Source organism: Aethalodelphis obliquidens, unplaced genomic scaffold (genome assembly GCF_003676395.1).
Source record: "Aethalodelphis obliquidens isolate GAN/ISIS:26980383/991018 unplaced genomic scaffold, ASM367639v1 scaffold4, whole genome shotgun sequence".
NCBI classification, from domain to species: domain Eukaryota; kingdom Metazoa; phylum Chordata; class Mammalia; order Artiodactyla; family Delphinidae; genus Aethalodelphis; species Aethalodelphis obliquidens.
In genome coordinates, this window is record NW_020837948.1 from 76,502,508 (window position 1) to 76,522,467 (window position 19,960).

A 19,960-nucleotide genomic window follows, 5' to 3' on the forward strand; every position below is an offset into this window, starting at 1 on the left:
CAAAAAAGCTACGATAAATTTAATAGTATTTTAAAATAGATTTGTGTTCTACTTACCACCAAAGCATCTACAGACATAGGGAAAAAAATGGATGTTCGTCTGTTAGCAGACATATTATAATGTTCGGTGTGTATGTGGATCTGTGAAAAGTCAGTGGCTTACAAATTGCAGTTTTCTAGAAAATAAGGGCCCATTGCAGATTTTTGATTGGGTAATGACAAAAGAAAGTTAAACCACATAAAAATGAGATTACTTTTTTTCAAAATATTCTGCCTTGCATTCAGACGGTTATTCATTCAATGAATATTTGTTCAGTTCTAGTTATGTGCTAGACAACATCCTAGGTGTTGGCATACAAGAGGGACCAAGGTGGTGTCAGTGGAGGTGATGAGAAGTGGTTGGAAACTGGACATTATTGTGAAAGTAGAGTCAACAGGATTTACAGACAGATTAGATGTAGTGTGTATGAAAGAAAAGAGTAAAGGATGATTCCAAGGTTTCTGACTGGAGCAATTGGAAGAAAGGGGTTTGAGCATAGCGGGTAATCAGGATTTTGCTTTTGGACATATTAAATTTGAGATGATTATGAGTCAAGAGAAGATATCTTTAGACATATGCTAATGTAGGTACCTGCTCAATAAGGATAAACACAATTAGAGGCATGCCAGAGCTGGTGCATACCAGCTCACGAGAGCTGATTGTAATATTTTCAGGAATTTTGTAAGCCAATTGTTAGAAGTTAACAAGCTGGTATTCAAAATTAAGCTATTTAAGTATACGTGTATTAGTTAAATTATACCAAAACAAAAGTAATACATATTTTAAAACCCATCACTTCCTAATCATTTTACTATTATCTATAATGATGAGGTTAATTCTCTTGTATCTGTTCAGAAAAAATACTATAGAATCGTACATATCTCTTTCCAACTCTGGGTTCAGTGGCATCACATTGGTAGCTTGAAACTGACTATGATACAATGATCGGCAAATGCCACCAAGCAGGGCTTTTTCTCCCTGGAAAACTTATTGTTAAATCACACTTCCCAGTACACCACTGAAAAATCCTCATGAAAGCAAATTGTCTCTTCACCCTCCTATATCCTTATGTCATCATCATCATCACATTTGTTCTTACCTTTTCTGCTATATAAGTGAAAACAAACAAATAAATCAAGAAGGTGACTAGGAAATAAAAGGCGAAGGAAAAATAAAGTGTTGATGAGTAGCTAGCACAGGATACCCAAAACAAGAAAGGTCTTAAAAAATAGCCTAAGTTATGGTACATCTATGTCTTTTTATTTTTTATTTTATTTTTTTTGCCACCAGGGAAGCCCACATCTATGTCTTTTAACACTTTATCTTCTTTTTTAAAAAAATGAGCCAGCTTTATACCGATATGGAACAATCTATATCCTATAAGATATAAGAAGTGAACAAAGCAAACTGCACAAAAATACAGTACATGCTTGCTTATGCACTGAGTATTTCTGAAAAATATACAGGAAACTGGTACCATTCATTGCTTCAGAGGAGGGGAACTTGGTGACCAGGATATAGGGGTGGGAGAGAAACATTCAATTCCCTAGATATCCTTTTGTTCCCTTTGAATTTACTAACACGTGTATGCATTTCTTATTCGAATCAAACACACATGACTTTTTTTAAAAAAAAGTGCTTAAGTGGTTTTAAGAACATGAGGTACAAATAACCTTCAACCTAGGGTGGGTGGGAGGAGACGCAAAGCTCTTCCACTTTAAATTTGTACCAATTTTGTCTCTTTTAAACACAATTATATTTCTTTATAAATGTCATTAACATTTATAAGGAAATCTTCTGTGATATGCAGCTTCCAAATATGAAAGATTTTTGGTTAACAATTGTAACCTATAAACTTCAGGTTATGTTAATCTCCAGGCATGTTTAAGAAACTGTATGTGTTAGAATATTTGTTATACAAAATTACATTTATTCACTTAAAGAAATAAATACGTTTGTCTTAGTAATTTGAATTTATTTAACCTACTTGTGGTAATTAATACATTGACTATGACCTCACTGATTTTATTATAATGATTCTTTCCATTATTTAAATAAGATAAGCTCCTTTGTTAATCCAAAAATGTAGCAGATTCTGAGTCTAGGCTTTTCTCCTCAGTTGAGCAAGGAAATAAAGCAGTGCTTATAGCAGACTCATTATCAAAAACACAACTGAAAAACTTGTGCTTTCAAACAGATTGGTGCCATGGTCCTGGACACAAGTCTGGACAGAGAAGGTGGTGGAATAGATTGCTTTAGCCCTGAAACTGGAGTGTGCTGATATAAAAGTGAAGAGGACTCAGGAAACCTCTTTTGGTTTTCAGTGGAAGTTGCCTCTCTTTGCTGCTATTCCAATTTGAGAGTGTCAAACTGCTGTATTCACTGAATTATGTACCCTAAAAATGCACACGTTCACGTGTATTGGCTAAGGATCTGAAGTTTAGAAGCAGTGTTAGCAAAAGCAGTGTTTTTCAATGAAATGAGGCAGATCAAACTGAGAAGCAGTCGTATCAGGCTGTGGTAGAGAAACTCTTCTCTTCCTGAATGTTTTCTTCCCCCCTTTTCCTATATGAATTCAGGATTGATCAACCAAAAATCAGGTCTGAATAGGAAGTCTTAGAAGACTCCTGTGTCTGTCAGGTTGAGGCAGGAAGAGAGAATCCATGCCCTGTCCCTGGCCCGAGAGTTTGATCAGAACCTTCACACAGGATAGGACTCGTCACAGTGGTGTTGCAGGGGTAAGGGAATAAGCAAGCAATGGCACCTAGACAAGTAAAAATAGGAAGACCTTACTTTCCTTAGAGAAGAATGAGGGCAAGAAATAGAGTTTCTGGACTGAAAGGGAACTGGAAATGTATAGATTGGGCCGTCCTCCTTCTCCTGGATGGTCATGGAGGGAAGCAGCAACTACCAGAGAGTTGGTGCTGAAACAGGGAGCGAGCAGGGAACCAGTACCCCACATCTCTTTCCTCTGCTTTCTTCTCATTGACCTGGCCAGACCTAGAGGTAAACCAGCCCCCACAGGGGCATTCTGTAGGGCTCAGCCTTCCAGGACACAGAGCAGGAGAGAAAAGGATGGAGAATGGGTGGGAGTGGAAGTGCAAAAAGAATAATCAGCATACTTAGTGTTTCCTGCCTTAAAACCCTCCGGGCAAATTCCAAGATAGAGCAAAAAGTGTAAGTGTTTCTCTTGACAGGTAAGCTATTAGTAACCTTTGTCTGGCCAAACCCCAACTAGCTTTGGGTGATTATGGGAACCCTATGTGAATTGAAGTAGAGTTTTAAGGGAAGAGTCTCTCATTATATATGCATAAGCATCATTGCCATAGTATGTTGTATATCATACTTTGAGATATATAATTAATATTCTAGATAAACAAGAAAGTGTTTGCATAAAGTCTCAAGTCCCTCTCCCCAAAGGAATCGAATGATCAAATTAAAATCTTTAAAAAAAAAAGCACACACCAACTTTAACTAAAGAATAAGAATCTGAGTTAAGATTGGAGGATTTTATGAAAGATCAAGATTGTATAAAGGAGAAAAGACATAGTTAACTCTTTCCTTCTTTCACATTCTGAAAGGGAAAGCTGCAATTTTAAAACCGTAATTAGTGAAAAACAATTTAATTTAATTTAATTAAAGAAAACTAGCATTCAGATGGTAGAGTCTAATTTTCCACTGAATTTCTAAGTGGAAAATAAAGCATATTTATTTGCGGAGTGAAAATTTTTCTTAAGGAACAATTTGCTCTAATCGGAAAGAATGAATGTGCATAAATATATTTGCCAAAAAAGTTGCAAGCTTTTCATTTCCAAGATGAAGTATAATAAGCAACACTAAAATATGACTACAGATTAAACTCTTATATACTAGTAATTCTCTTTTCTAGCATCACTTTACACCCAAAAGGGGAAAAAATTAACTTCTGTGCTTATAGAAATTGGCAGCACATCAATAAAAACATGTGATAACATAATTATTTGCCTTAAGACTGTTTGACTGTGTTAGTAGCCAGGTGGAACCAAAATTATTCTCTCTTTGGGTAAAGTTTTTATATAAATTTATTAATTATTGTTCTTTTAATTTTATCTTAAATGTTTTCAGTGAAAAGTAGAATATGATAAGACTGGAATTTTTATCATTTACCAAGTCTAGAATTTTCTTAGTAATGTTAAAAGAAACTTGCATTGGTAAATTAAGTCTTTTTTTCCCATAGAATTCTGACTCCATTTCTCACCATCTCTATGGCAATAAAACTGGGATGAAAGTATGGAGTATTATTAATTCATGAAAAGATTTCTACTGAAGCTAAAATGACTAAATTTTCTACAGTTATAATTTCAATACTTGGTTTATATTTACCACTATCAAAACTGATATTTAAGGGCATAGAAATCTAGAGTAAATATGAGTACACAACTAGAATGTGTTAAGATGTAATAATGTGTATCTTTTAAAATCGACTCTTGTAAAACTAAAACAATTTTATTTTATTTACTTTTTAATTTTATTTATTTATTTTTGGTTGTGCCGGGTCTTAGTTGTGGCTCGTGGGCTCCTTAGTTGTGGCATGCATGTGGGATCTAGTTCCCTGACCAGGGATCGAACCCGAGTCCCCTGCATTGGGAGGCAGATTCTTAACCACTGCACCACCAGGGAAGTCCCTAAAACAATTTTAAAAGTAAGCCAAACTATGAAATTCTTCCATTTAAATTATCTTGGAAGTTATTTAAAAAAAACCCCAGCTTCATTGAGATAAAATTCATATACCATACAATTCATTTATTTAAAGTGTACAATTCAGTGGTGTTTATATATTCACAGAGTTTTGCAATAATCACCACAATCAATTTTAGCACATGTTCATCCCTTCAAAAAAATCCTGTACCCACTAGCAGTCACCCCCTGCCCCCCCAATTTATGTCCCATTCCCCCAGTCCTGGACAACCACTAATCCTTCTGTCTCTACATATTTATCTATTCTGGACATCTTGGTGCAATATTTCTCTGACAAATTCTGAAGTTTATATTGATTTATTATGTATAGATATAAATCCGTTTCTGTTTTCTTTCTAATTAATTACTGGAACTTTGTGTTAATTTAATACTGAGGTCATATATAAGATTTTTGAAAAAATTATAGTTGATTCCCAACTATAAATAAATGATACCTGTGGGGTTTTGTTGAGGTGTAATTTTGGCCCATAAAATGGAACGCACTTCAGGAGAATTTTAACAGATTAAAAAATCAGTAAATCAAATAAAACAACTTTCAAAATGTTGATTTAGTTTATATTCATTCCCTCTGCCCCTAGATATTGGTGAAGGGAAATGTGTATCTTGATCTGGTCCTTTTTCTTTTGTCACCTAGATCTCTGTCCCATGTCATCAGTGCTGGAGATCGGACATTCCCATATAAGGATCTTTGCTAATGTCAGAGAATTCTTAGTTTTCTACCAGTCTTTGCTTGAGGTTGAGTTCAGACTCCTCAGTCACATATTTCTAAGTATGAGCTTCTGCTCTGGTCCACTAGAGGCTGGAGGACAGAAAGCTTTCCCTTGCAAAACATTCTGCTAAATGCTGACTGCTGTTCATTATTTGGGAAATCGCTTCGCTGTCTGATGTTGTTGTTCTCTGGTCTATTTCTCTGCCCTCCCGTGTTCCTCTGAATTGTGTTGGTATAACGCAGAGTGTTTGGCAGCAGCCATTTTATTGGGTGGAGTATTTGACTGGTAGTAGATTGGGAACAGCTTCCTGGTTGTTGAGTGCTTCTGAGAAAATACTCTTGAACCTTGCTGATGTTGATGAATTCTATACTCTCCCTCTGGCTTCAGCCACTTGCAGTTCTACTTTTAACAACTTTATAATTATCTTTGTTTAGATTATCTCGTGGTATTTACCTGTCATTGTGGCTGCCAAGATCTCTGGGACACTCCCTCTACTTTATGCTGAATTATACTTTCCCAATTTAAAATTTAACCCTGCATTTCCCAACTTCCCTTGTTGGGGACTTAGTTTCACCAATCAGATTTATTCCTATAAGATTCTGATTTGGAAGGAATCTGTGTGAGGAAACAAGCAGAGTGAGGGGCATCCCTTTGTTAGGGGCAGTAGGTAAAGGGGCAATTTCCTGACTGTAGAAGAAAAGGAATGATCTGAAGCTCAATCAAATATCAGGGCTGGTCATAGCAATCTTCAGTCACCAGCATTTGGATTGCAGTGAAAACCATGACAATCTGATGATATTGGAATATTGTGGAATACATAGAAGACTGTGCAGACTGAAAAGCGAGGGGACGGAGGATGGAACTCTTGGCCAACAAACGGCAGTCAGATCAGGTAGATGAGTGAAACAAACCAGGTGAAGGACAACAGGCGACATGGGAGGTGCAGTGAACTAGGGGGCATGTACCCATCTAAAGAAAGTGTTGCTAAAAAAAAAAAGAAAAAGAGTTGCTGATGTCTGCTCTGCTCCTGGTGATTGTGTGGGATCACAGGCCCAGTGATATCTGGTTCTCAGATTTTTCAAGAGAAAGTAGAAATCCAGATTTTGGGGTGGGATTTCCTAATTTTAAAATATTGTTAACTAATTCAAAATTATTTTACAGGTGTGGGTGATCAAATAAAATATAAATTGGATACAGTCCATAGGTTGCCAGCTTTTGATCCTACTTTACTGGTGAGAAGAACACGGCGCGTAAGGAAGTCCCATAAGAATGGTGTGATAACGGGTGGGGGAAATTAAAAAACCAGGGGAATTGAGAAGAGCAGAGTCCGGTTGACAATGTACAAATCAAAGAGTGATTCATTAGGTAAGGACGGAGTTATCCATTGTGTCCATTGTACTGGGAGCTTGGAAGTCATGGATAATGTTTGCCAAACATATTTAGATGAAGAATAGGAGGAAAGACCACATTGCAGAAGGTTGAGGAATGAGGGAGAGGTGAGCTAGTGGAGATAGAATGGAGATTATGCCACAGGTTGTGTCTAGAGGAAGACATAAGAAGGCTTTTTTTTTTTAAAGGGCTAGCCAAGGCTGAAGCATTTATGTGTGTGTGTGTGTGTGTGTGTGTGTGTGTGTGTGTGTGTGTGTATGTGTGTGTGTGTGGCTTGAATTAGGCAAACTTTACTAATTATTTCAATTTTCCTATCCTTATTTAGAAACATTTTTATGAAACATATTTATAGGCTCAGGTTAATAAAACCACCATAGAGGGAAAAATTTTAAATGATGGAGGGAAAGTTCTGTTCATAGAGTGAATTTCTGGAAGAGATGGGAGGGGGGTGGTGGAAAACACAGAAATGAAAATGAGATTCTTTGAGGTTGGAGGGAAGGTTGTTACAAATTGTATGGAATAGGGCAAACTTATGGCAGTGGAGGAAGCTGACGTAATTCTTTCCTGATGGCAGCAATTATCTAGTTGAGTAGATGAGATAAAGTTCACTGAAAGTGAGGAGAGTGGGCGTGGTTTGGAAGTGCCAGAGAGGGAAATGGGAAAAGACAGATTATAAAATATTGCTCTTAAAGAACCCAACTGAGATTAGATTCCATACTTGTGTAAGGGCACCCAGTGGTACTTTTTGAGGATTTCATCTTTGCTCAGCAGCATAGGTATAGTTGTAGAGAAGGTGGATTTCACTGATCCATAGTTAGGATTTTGGCCAAAGAGTGTGGGGAAATGGACAGGAGTTCATAGAACCGAGGTTCTAGTGAGAGAATCATTGAGGTGATTGAGGTAGGAAAAGATATGAGGCCAGGAGGAATAGAATGTCAAAACATTGTGAGAGAGGCCCTTTCAATCTTGGTTCAGCCTATGGACCTTGGGATGTTGTTGTCTCTGGATACATTCCTAGGAGGATATCACTTATTATAGTTTTGAGCCTGCACGTCTATTTCATCTGGTTGCTTAGAGCTCCCTGTTCTTAGAAGAGGTGGATGAGATTAGTAGCAGTTTTGGCTTCCTGACCAGTGGATGAAGTTGGAAGTTCTACTCTCTAAGAAGATGATGTAGAACTGCTGGAAGAAGTTGTAGGCAAGTGCTAGGGAAGGGAAGTGGAACAAATGTCAATTTAAGGGAGGACCAGGGTTGGAATGTCACTATCTTCATTTAAAATTCATGTCTCTTCTTGATAACTTACCACTCAATACATATGCCTGGAAGGGATGGTAAAGGCAAGTCCACAACTCCTAGCCAGTCCATCTTAAGTCTCATTGGGAAGATCTCCCATAAGATGGTGAAGGCTGAGAATATTCTTAGGAAAAATGTGCTTTGTGATGTCTATGGCCAAGTACCTTTACCACCAGCAGGTACACTCCTGAAAATAAGGCCAATTATGCGTGGGAATTCTGGCCAGGTGAGGCTGGCAGAACAGAGTTGAACACGGTTTCTGTGTAGCCCTACCAGAGACCCATGTACGGGTATTCTGGCTGCCTTTGGAACATCAGGGAGCCAGGGCTCACTCAGAGCTTGAATTGATTCTAGGGCAGTAGTTCTCAAACTTTAGCATGCACAAGAATCACCTGGAAAGCTTGTTAAACCACAGATTCTTGGACCCCAGGTGAATTTTGTTCAGTGGTTCTGAGGTAGTGCTCGAAAAGTTGTATTTCTAACAAGCTCCCAGGTCATTCTGATGCTGCTGGTCTAGGCACTACACCCTGAGTAGCACTGTTTATATTTGGGAATTTTATTGACTGGGTCCTGATTCCGCATAGCTAATAAATAAAGTGCTCTCAATCTATTTTGATAACTTTTCCTCGGTCACTGGGTCTATAAAAGACTCTAGGAGTTTCAAGTATTGGTAGCCTTTTGAGTAATCCAATTCTTCCCTTGTCATTGGCCCATAAGTCCACAGCAATCTCAAGAAACTATAGAGATTGGCCAGTGCCTTGGTCTTTCACTGCCACCACTGTTTATGGGATGCATCATGACCAGGAAATCATCCCATCAATTTTTTTTTTTTTCGTGTCAGAAAAGATAGAGATATATGAAGATCTCTTAGAACTCGAATAGATGTACAGCTACTCTGATTCACCAGGATTGTGACTTTGCTTCTGATTTCTTGCTTGCCCAAAATCACTGAGAAAAGCTTATACTTGTTCTTCAGCCAGAGACCTGAGTCCTTAGGGAATTAATACAAGAGACTTTTGGTGGCAGTATATCTGGCTCCTGACTGTACCAGCTGGTTCCCGGGCCATATTCTTAAAATAGAAAAATAAATGATAGCTCTGCCAGGACTACATTTCGTATAATCCAGAGAATATGTGTTTAAGTGTCTGAAGGAATCAGCCACAGGAATCTTGATGGTACCAGCCAAGATATCTGAGGTCCAAGGGTGGCAAAACCCAGGGACCATCCAGTACTCATGGGGGGATTCCAGCTAAACAGAAGCTGGGATTTGGACATGTCCGGGCAGGTCTGCTGAATACTCAGGGCAGGCATGCCTGGAGTCTATTTACATGACAACTTTTGGCTGAAGAATGATTGTTTGTTGATCTGAATGGAAAGTGGAATGGGAAGAAGAGAAATGTGTCTGTCTTAGGATGCAGGTTTTGAAAAATGTTTTTTAATAAATGAGTTTATAAATTAAATAATGTATCACCTTTTTGTATCTGGTAATTGTACAATTTACATTAGGATTTTTGCTAGTTTGGAAATAATTTATTACTATCTTTAGAAACCTATAGCCCTCATGTAGGAAATCCTATCAAAATTAAAGACAGATTTAATCTAGTTTACTACCAGGGATTGTGTTGGGTGTGTGAATGAAAAGACAAAATGCATGTCTTATGGCTTTGAAATGTTGGGTGACTGATTTTTTTCTAAATTTCCATGAAAAATAATGTATCTCAATTTGTTATTTGAACTGTGAACTTTTGCTATAGCACCTAGATCTTCCTGAAGCTCTGTTAAATATTAACGTGGCTAAAATAGTTTAAAATTTAAAATAAATTGTTTACACTTGTGCTTCTGGTCTTGATTGGTGCCACTCCTTATTCATTGCATTTTCAAGGTAGAGGCTGGTTGATGAGCTACAATTTCACTCTTTCTTTTTCTTTCTTTTTTTTTTTTTTTTTTGTTCAGGCCATGCAGCCTGCAGTGGAGGAGGAGAGTCTTAACCACTTGACCACCAGGCAAGTCCGTCTTTTTTCTTTAATTAATAACAATTATTACAGTCCCAGAGGACACTTATTCGCTGGCTGTTTTTCATGTGCAAGGCACAGATCTAAGCACTTTACACATTTTATTTCTTTTAATCTTCAGAACACTGTTATGAAGGAGACACTTTTATTATCCTGGTTACATACATGGGAAAACTGAGGCCTAGAGAGGTTAAATTCCTTGTCTAATTAATATATAGCAAGCAGTGGGGAGAACTGGGGTTTTGGTGTTTGAAGTGTTTTATCAAAACTACTAATTACTCTAAATTTTAAGATGGTTATGGAAAAGAAAAGGCTGTTTCTCAGTTCAGGTATGGTTTAGGTGTCAGAAATTCTCTCATTGCCAATTTTGATTCTTTAGCCCTTGCGAACTCACTGGAATTATTTTCCAGTCTTTTGGTCATACAAAATGATTTTTTAAATGACTCTATTTCAGTTGCTTTCCTAGAGATTGGGAAAAGCAGTCTACTGTGCACCTCTCCTTGAGAATGACTTTTTAAATCTTTAAACTTTTTATTTGGATATTATTTCAAACTTACAGAAAAGTTGCAAAAATAAAGATAGTATTAAAGATACCCATACACCTTTTACTCAAATTCACTTATTGTTAATTAACATTTTACTTCTTTTATCATTTGTGTGCTCTCTCTGATTACATATGGGGGAAAAAAACCTATATAAAGCTATATTTTTTCTTTCTAAATCACTTAAGGGTAAATTACATACATTTTGGTCTTTCCCCCTAAATACTTCAGTGTATCTTTCCTAAGTATAGGAATATTCTCTTACTTGTATATTTCAGTAGTCAATTTCAGTAAATTTGGTTTGATACAATGCTTTCATCTATGGACAGTGTTCTAATTTTGTCAGTTGGACAATAATGTTATATACAGGGCTTTCCCCCTTGGGTACAGGATCCAGTCTAAGGCCAGGTACTACACTGAGCTGCATTGTTTGAGAATGATTCTAATTATGCCAGATTTTGTTTTTGCTATACCCATACAGCATGTAAAAATCTTAATTGAAGTGGACCTCTGATGAAAATTAGACCCCTGATAGATTTTTCATTATTACTTGATATTTTGCAATTCCTAATGATGATTAGGATGAACTCATACTAATTAAAGCTAGTTACTAGCAACTGTTTCTATTAATTACTTTATATACCTAAACGAATTAGATTCTTTTGAGTCATAGCTGAAATTCTAACAGTAGCCTAATGGTATTAATCTAATTTTAATTTTGAAAGAGACTTCTATTTTTTGGTACTAATTAGCCTAACGCAGGATTACTGGAAAAGTCGGAAACCCCAAGAAGGAAAATGAGATACTGTCTGGTGTTTGAGAGGAATGATTGATGCTGACAAGTATGAAATAAAAATTATAAATAAATAATCCGGATGTTGTTTAAAAGGCAAGCTGTTGATTTTATCACTCCCCCTTGCCAAGACACACATTGGTGCCTGTTAAATTTGACGTTTTTACTCTGATGTCAATGGCAGCTTTAAAGCATCAGTAGCATCCCAGGATGAGGTAATAAATCTGTCCCAGGAAGAGATGTGAAACCATGTCTGCCTGCTGTTTCCTTACCCAAGAGCCCAACCCTAGTGGCAAGCCAGCAGCTCCTGGGCACTACAGAATTTACCATCCTTGTCTTTCCTCGGTTAATGGTGGCCTGTTTGTCTTCTGCACCTCTTTTCCCCTTTTCTCTGGGAACCGGGAGTAGAGGGCTAATGAACCCAACAGGCTCCTAATCATTATACAAACTCTGCCCACCCAAGAGGCCCCTCTGCCTTCACCAAATTTCTCATTTGGTGACCACAGTTGAGAGCCAACAGTCTCCTACAGTCATTTTTAATAATTATTTATATTAAAGAGGGTTTTCACAAAAGGGATAAACTTTTGAAAAGAACTTGGGTCACAGTCTTTGAAAGAAAGAACATATTTGCTTAGCAATGTTTGCAATATTGACTGTTGTTTGCACTTGCCCTCCTACAGTCCCAATCCTCACTTCTTTGCATCTCGTACTTGATATTTTCTAATATACTTAGGCAATGAATTAGCACACGAGTTGGAAACTTGTGATTATATAGTTAAGTATCACTATGTAGTACAATGTATTACAGGGACAAACAATTGATGCCCCAGATGCCAATCTGAGACTCTGATAGTGTGACTTGGCTGTCTAATGTAAACTGCAAAATATTAATACATGTCCTCTTACCTTGAAAGTGTCATTATTTACTCTCCATGAACCATGGACATCATTGTGGAAATCCACCCCTGCCCCACCCTCACTTCACCAAGTCTCTAGAATTCCAACACTATACTGTCTTTATTTCTGTAGTTGATATTCTGACTTCTAGGATGTGCTGTCATATATTAGTCCATTTTCACTTTTCCTTGTGATGTGCTTTGTTTTTTAAAGATCTAAGATCCACTGTATTTAGATGAGGAAAGATAAAGGGCACCTCTGGCTATGGAGATGAGTCTGGAGCAAGGATAGCTAAGATGGTGTTTTTAAAGAGGAAACTTTAGACTTGGTACATTGCAGGGAAGAACATCTACAGTGTCCTCCAGGGCTGAGTGGTAGGTATGCCATCACTCCTACAAAGGGGTGGCTGGACCTCAGATTCCTTTATCTTTTGAGCTCCACTGAGGTGATCTGTAATTTACCTTGGAGTTCCTACTGCCCTGGCCGCTTAATTTCAGTGATAACTCTATTTCTCAGCAAATGTAACATACACATTTTTACTCAAAAGCCCACATAACTTCTTTTACATCATCAGCAATTGAGACCATTGGCTTTTTAAAATTTTTTTATTTTTTCACTCATCATTTATTTACAAATACACATTATAACTTTTATATACATTGCACATTTACATGGTAGAAAAGTACAAAACTATATATTTAAATGAATTTATATTTAACTTGCCATGTTTGAAAATATAAAATTGCATCAGAAAAAAGTATTATGAAAAGCAAGAAACTTGAACTGATAAAGCTTTGATATAACTTTTCATGACACATTGGGTGAAAAGGACTAATTTAAAAGGTACAGCAGACTAGCTTAAAGGAAACACCTAACAAAAGGTTGAATGTGTAGCATTCCCCTTCCTTCAGGCTCCTGACACCCATATCACTCAATTTCTTTGGATCTGTAACATCTTAAAAGTACATTATTAGAAACCCAACATTGCTATCAGCCCCTCTCACAAATGTCTTCATCACAACAAGAGAACGGAAGTAGGAATTTCCTCAAAGATGTATCCTCTGTACCTTCTATCTGAGTCAGAGTTATAATGCCTTTTGGTCAGTCAAGATTCCTTGTAAACAAAACCCGAGGGATCACGTATGTACAGAACAGGCAGCAGAGAATCCAATAAATAAACATGACAGAAACTGACATGCAAGTTTGTTATAATGGAAAAGAGTCTAACAACAGTGAAATGAAGGGAGACAGATGAGTGAGTGAATAGTAAGGAATGGACTTAAATGGTTTACAAGGAAAAAAAAAAGCTTTTACTTTACAAGCAAGAGACCTCACAATAAATAACAACTGCTCTTCCTTTCACGAATAAATTTCTTCAAAAACAAGGTGTACAGTCAACCAGACATTTTATGTATAAATTATAAAACATGACACAGTATAAATAAATGTCTACAAGTCTCAACTATGGGCCTCATCCAGTAGACCTCACAATGACTGCCTCTCCGGGTCCAATGAGTAACAAGGTGGCCTGGGAGAGAGCTTTAGGACAAAGGTCCTTTATGTATAGTTTTCCCCCCAAATAAATAAGCATACACTTATTTACAGTATGGACAATATATTTTTTCTTTTTCTTTTTCTTTCTTTTTTTTTTTTGCCCAAAGGCTATGTCAACACTGAACATTGGTGGAGGGTTTACCACTCTAGAATGGAAGATATAGGAAAGCTGTAGTCCTGGTCTTCATCTTCCTCCTCTTCCTCGGTGTCTTCCGAAATGGCTAGATGGGGGAATACAGGGGAGCTGCTGTTTAAATATGGACAACAACAGCGCAGAAGCAGCTCAGTGTACGTTTTCAAAGCCCTCTGAAACAGCCATATTACAGCGTTGCATTTTTATGTGACTTGCAGTAAGATGCTTTTTTTTGTTTTGTTTTTGGCATCTGCTGTTATGCAATAAGTTTAAAAAAAAACTTAAAAAAAAAAACACCATTATCTATGAAGTCAAAAACTGCAGAAAGTTCTGAAGAATCAATGGCTCAGGTTTTACGGGCAGATTCCTGAAATTAGATAAAAAGCGCTCTTGTGTTCTAGGTATAACTGCTTTGGGTCCTTAATTCAGAGTTAGTAGAGGCAGCTGCACAAAGCAGCAGCCCCTGTGTGATAACAGAAAGCTGTCTTTGAAAAAGAAAAAAAAACAACCTTTGAAGCAGTTAGTTTAGATTCAAGTGTTAATAAAGCAAACAGCAAAGCACACTACTAAAGCAAAAGAAATTAGGGGCAAATGACTGCAGATAGGTTTTTAGAGGCGACCCCCTTGATGATCATCAGACAAATCCTAAAAGCCCAGAAACATTCCAGGCAGTTGTTCTGTGGCTCGCCGAACTGCTGTTAAAATTTAGCAGCTACCTAACTTAAACAGAAGTGGGCTCATATGGGGAGGTTTTCGTGCTTTTTACGTCTCCATTCCCTAGGGCTTGCCTGGGAAAGCCTTAAATTGCAGCAAGGTTAGAAATTGCACTTACAGTTGCAAGATCCGGAGTGCTTCACTTCCAGCAGCACGCCTGAAGAGCAGGCCGCTTCCTTCATGGCACACTCGCTGGCGTAGGTGGCATTGTCACTGGCACAGACAGGCTCCTCAGACTTACTCTCAGGGCACAGCTCATCGCAGAGGGAACACCGGCCTCTGCCAACCTTGAAATCCCATAAACACTTTTTTCCACCAGTGCACTGGATATCCTCACAGGACTTTGCTTCTAGGATATAATATACCTGTGATGAGTAAATCCATTTCCCCCTTGCCCCCTTTCTCTAGTCTCCTATCAATAAATGTAAACATATAACATATCTTATTACTCACTCATGGGGGTGATGGAGATATTGTGCAAAAATGCTCTATAAATAAAACCAAAACACACACACACACACACACACACACACACACACACACACACACCCCAGTTTCCTACATACTATATTAGTACATGAAAATACTGTAGCATTTTTTTGGAACAGAATTTCACGGTATCCTTGAGTTAAATATGTATTTGATTATTTCCCATAAGTGGGATCTTTTAAAAAAAGAAAGAATTCTATCAGTTATCAGAATCTGATAACAGATTTTAGGAACTGTTAAGTAATTATTTCTTGCTTCCAGCAAGTCTAGCACTTAAAAAAAAAAGGTGTAAAATTGAGTGAGTTCTTTGGTTTCTAAGGAGGAAAATTGTTTCCTGTGTCTTGCTGGCATTTCAATATATATGCCAGTGTTTCCGGAAGACAATGGTTTTCTTAAGGAATGCTGTGGTCATGACAGTTTACCCAAACTGGAGAGTATTTCTCTCTTTGGTGAAGCTATGTGTTTGGGGAGGCTTTGGCCTTATTTATTGGTTAACCTCATAGTTTTAACACCAGTTCTAGCCTCTTTCTCTTTTTGTATTTTTTCTTTTCCTTCCTCAATCCAGAATACCTACTGATACACTTTCCCTCATAGGCCAATCCAATAGACCTGCCCAGTAGGCAGGTAGCCTTTCTCAGGTGACAGGCACTGGAGTAGGTTACTCCATCATTCCCACAGAGATACTGTTCAGAGGAGGTGGGCTCTGGGCAAATGCGGTTACATGTCACACAGTAGGCATTATTAGTCTGGTCCACCACGCATGTGGAGCTGCCTGGACAGAAAACATCCCGACAGGTCTCTGAAACAAAGAGGGAAACACACATTAATAGGCATCTTCTGGTCCTTAGGGACCGAGCATTTGATAGTATCAAGGAAATCATGAAGCATCCAGCTTTCAGAAACGTACTCTGGGAGCCCTGTGGTTTTCAAAAGAAAACTATGATTCTAGGTTGGTCCTTCAGTGTTTTAAGGAGTCTTCAGAAGTTAGAAAGGGTTCCTTTATTTGGTATCATCCTTATTAGGCTATCACTGCAGACTACACCATCCCGCGGGGGTCTTGCAGTGGGTCTATCTCAGGTAGAAAGCTGGGGGAGGGGCCGGGTAAGACCTACTTTTACATTTGCCCTGGTACTGGACTTCCAGTTCCGGCTGCTCTTTACATCTGGCCTTGAGGAGTGCACATTCGTTGCGGTAGGTTTTTCCGTCCAGCCCACAGACTGGGCCTTTCCAGGTGATGTTAGAACAATCTGGGGCGCAGACGCAGCGGGGTTTGTTCTTCTTGTTCATTCGGCATTTTTTCCCGGGCCCACAGTCCACGTTCTCGCACGTTTCTAGCAGTTGGAAAGATGCAGGGATTAAAACCGGGGCCAGGCACCATGCAGGTCAGCCAGGAGGGCTGCGGGTGCCTCGCGCAATCGTGCTTGCCAGCAGTCCGAGCCCAGGGGCTCTCACCCAGAAGTTGAGGAGGGGCAGGTGTGGGGGACAGTGGGCTGCATCCCATACCCAGATCTCTCTCAAAGTGCACGGGTTGGCTGGCTTCACCACCACATTTGGCTAAGAAGTCCGAGAACCTCTGTCGACCTTGTTTTGCCTGTAGTATGTGACACCCAAGATTAAACCCGGATGGCTTACCAGGGCTGGGGGTGGTTAGGTGGATCCCACGAACAAAGGTCTCCCAGTCCCAAACCCCAGCTGGGCACTGGGAGGGTAAGACGCCCTCTACTGAGGGCCTACAAATTGGGGAGGAAGAGCCCTACCTTTACAGGGGATGCAGTTGGGGGCGCCCCCATTGAAAATCATCCACTTGAAGAGCGTGTTGTCATTTACGTCCTCTTCGGTCCATGAGGTGCTCAGGCGGCCGGTGCTGCAGCACTCCTCCTTGGTCAGTTCTGTCTTGTACAGGACCTGGCAGCGGCCGTTCTTTGCTTGGCGGAGCCAGCAGTTCCCAGCTGCGGGGAGACAGGGGCGGGGAGGTGGGCGAGTGAGCAGTGGCGGGGTAGGGGGAGAGAGGCGACGAGCCGGCAAGGGAAGGAGACCCGGCGGGGATGGGGAGGGAGTGAGCGTGGAGGAGGAGAGACGGGAGAGAAAAGCAGAAAAGCAGGAAACAAATCGGAGGGAGTGAAGGGGTGGAGAAAGAGGGGGAAAAAGCCAGATTGAAGAGGTGGGAGGTGGGCGAGGGGGAGGGAAGGCGAGAGCGAGAAGCCAGAGCGCCCCAGCCATATCAATGTCAGTTACCAGTGACCCAGACACAACACGTGCAGCTTGCATTGACTTTTACTAGACTGTTTACTTTTATTCGTCCCATTTCATAACCTGCAGCGACTCGAAGAGCAGATTAAAGAACCTGACAAAAACAGGATGCGACGGGTGTTTTTACATGTTGCATTCATGTAGGCGGTACGAGTATTATTTGTGACAGGGGTTAAGAAAGTAGGAGAACTTGAGAGAGAGAGAAAGAAAAAGAAAGGGGGAGACAGAGACCGAGACAGACAGACAGACACACACACAGACACACACACAGACACACACACACACGCACACACACACACGAACAGATCAAGCAAAAGGCACTTGTGAAAAATGAAAGCAAAAAAGCAACCGGGCCCTGCCCGGCGCTGCCCCGCGCGGCCTCGAGGCGCAGCCCGCCCGACGGGCCGTTTTGCAATCCGCCAGACCCGGAGGACGCCCGCGGCCACCGCGATCTTTCGAAATCTCCCAGGGCTGCTTTCCCCGGCACCCCGGCAGCGCCTCGTCCCGAAAGGCGGGCAACTCAGAGTAGCGCGTCGCAGACGGCTAGGGACAGTGCCCGGGGGACAGTTTACAACACACACAAAATGTTAACGCTAAAGCCAGGAAAGTTACAAGTCTGCCTCAAGAAAAGAGTAGGGGGGAAACAAAAGTGGGGGGGAACTTCCTACTGTTTCATGGTTTTATATACATGTATGTGTGTATACACACACCCCTATCTCATACCTACCAAGAAATCTTTGCAAGTAATTTCTCCCCCTTCCTCCTTTTTAATGTTCGGATTTTGGTCAGGAAGATTTCTCATGAATCATCCATATAACTTTAACAATAATTGGATCGCAAGCTGCTATTATTATTTTAAAAAATTCTACCCAAAGACTAATTGAAAGAAACAAATCTAATTTTTAAAGCTTTAGAAATTTGCATCTCAGAATTTAAATCAATTGTGAGCTCCTCACTGTTCTACAGAAAGTTAACAGTCAGAGGAATGAGGCAAAGGGGAAAAAACTGTAAACTACTCAAAAGAGTCCGGGGCAATAATTTTTTTTTTTTTTTTTTTGCAGGGTTGGGGGGAGGGGGTTGGAAGAAGCATCCACTAGGCAGAAAGCTACTTCCCTCTAAAATTTTCGGCACCCACATTTCCAAGTTTGGGCAAAGTTTCTGAAACCACGTCCCCCAGCCACCGAAGCAATTTCAGTATCTCCCCCTCCCCACCCAGTCATTTTTTTAAGGTATCCACAAGACATAGGAGGGAGGGAGGTTAGACTGCAAATGGGTCGACTGAAATCTCCAGGCTACTGATGCTTGTCCCCTTCCTCAGAGCCAAACAGGGGAGATAACATCTGAACTCATTATGTCCAAAACTTGGAGCATCTAACCCTACCTACTGAGAGAGACTCCAGCTCACCCCCTTTCCTTTTAAAGGATAACCGCGCTCCAAACTCGGCTTCAGGTCCTAAAGTGTCACTGCCTTTAGTTTTCCCACTCCTCTCCATCCCGGACTCGCTAAGTTGGTCCAACATCTTCCGAGAGCAGCGTTGCTCAGAACAGACCCAGTGGAGACGACCGAAAAGTACAAACCCCTGCCCTGTGCCGAACCTCCCAGCGCATCCCCCCTTGCTTACCCTGGGCACTGCGGTCCTCCATGAACTGGCAGAGCAGCAGCAGCAGGAGGCAGAGCCCGCCGGGCTGGTGCCTGGGACGGACCATCCTGGGGGCAGGCGCGGGGCGAGGAGCGCGGCGGCGCGGGGAGCGGGCGCGGCGGCGGGTGGCTCGGGCAAGCGGCGCGCGTCACAGAGGCGAGCGGCGGAGGGCGCAGCGATCCCGGCGCAGCCCCGCGCTCGCCGCCGGCCGCCCGCGCGATTCAATGGACGTCAGAAGCCGGGCGCAGCCGCGCTTTAAATCTAGACGGGGGTCTCCGCGGTTTGCGGTGGGCGGTCTCCCAGTGTGTGGGGCAGTGGGAGGGCGGCCGCGAGCGAGGGTGTGCGCGGCTCCTTGGGGGTGGGGAGCTTCTAAAAGTTCAGTGTGAATCAGGTGACATTTCCCACCTTCTGGAAACCCTTCCCAATTATCTGGTGGAGGTGCCCGAAATCAAAGCTGCAGGAGGGGAATCGCCGAGTTCTTATTTGCGTAGGAGCGAGAGGGAGGGGGCAGGCGACCGGGGCGGGGGAGTGGGGAAGAACACCCACTTCAAGTCCTGCACGCCGCCGCTCGCTGGTAGCGCCGGCGCGCCGGGGGTGGCGTGTGTGTGTGTGTGCGTGCGTGTGTGCGTGTGTGTGTGTGTGTGTGTGTGTGTGTGTGAGAGAGAGAGAGAGAGAGTGTGAGTTTGTGTGTGTGTGTGTGTGTGTGTGTGTGTGTGTGTGTGTGTGTGTGTGTGTCTGGTGGGGGCGCGCTGGGGGCTCTGGAGGCGG

At 41.0% G+C, this 19,960-nt stretch overlaps 1 protein-coding gene across 3 annotated transcripts; it reads right to left on the bottom strand.

The window, feature by feature from the left end:
* Window positions 1–14,053: 14,053 nt before the first annotated feature.
* On the bottom strand, window positions 14,054–19,708 carry FST (follistatin). Of its 3 annotated transcripts, none has more exons than XM_027101130.1 (6): window positions 19,175–19,703; window positions 17,060–17,251; window positions 16,415–16,633; window positions 15,877–16,101; window positions 14,932–15,162; window positions 14,054–14,187 (listed from the first exon to the last, which is right to left on the bottom strand). In XM_027101130.1, exons 1-6 carry the CDS (start codon window positions 19,257–19,259, stop codon window positions 14,105–14,107), a joined length of 1,035 nt encoding a protein of 344 aa, XP_026956931.1. In that variant the 5' UTR covers window positions 19,260–19,703; the 3' UTR covers window positions 14,054–14,104. The 3 variants fall into 3 exon arrangements, with proteins under 3 accessions (XP_026956931.1, XP_026956932.1, XP_026956933.1); XM_027101131.1 differs by having other exon boundaries at window positions 14,061–14,187; window positions 14,932–15,159; window positions 19,175–19,706; XM_027101132.1 differs by lacking the exon at window positions 14,054–14,187 and adding an exon at window positions 14,340–14,466 and having other exon boundaries at window positions 19,175–19,708.
* Between the last annotated feature and the right edge of the window lie 252 nt (window positions 19,709–19,960).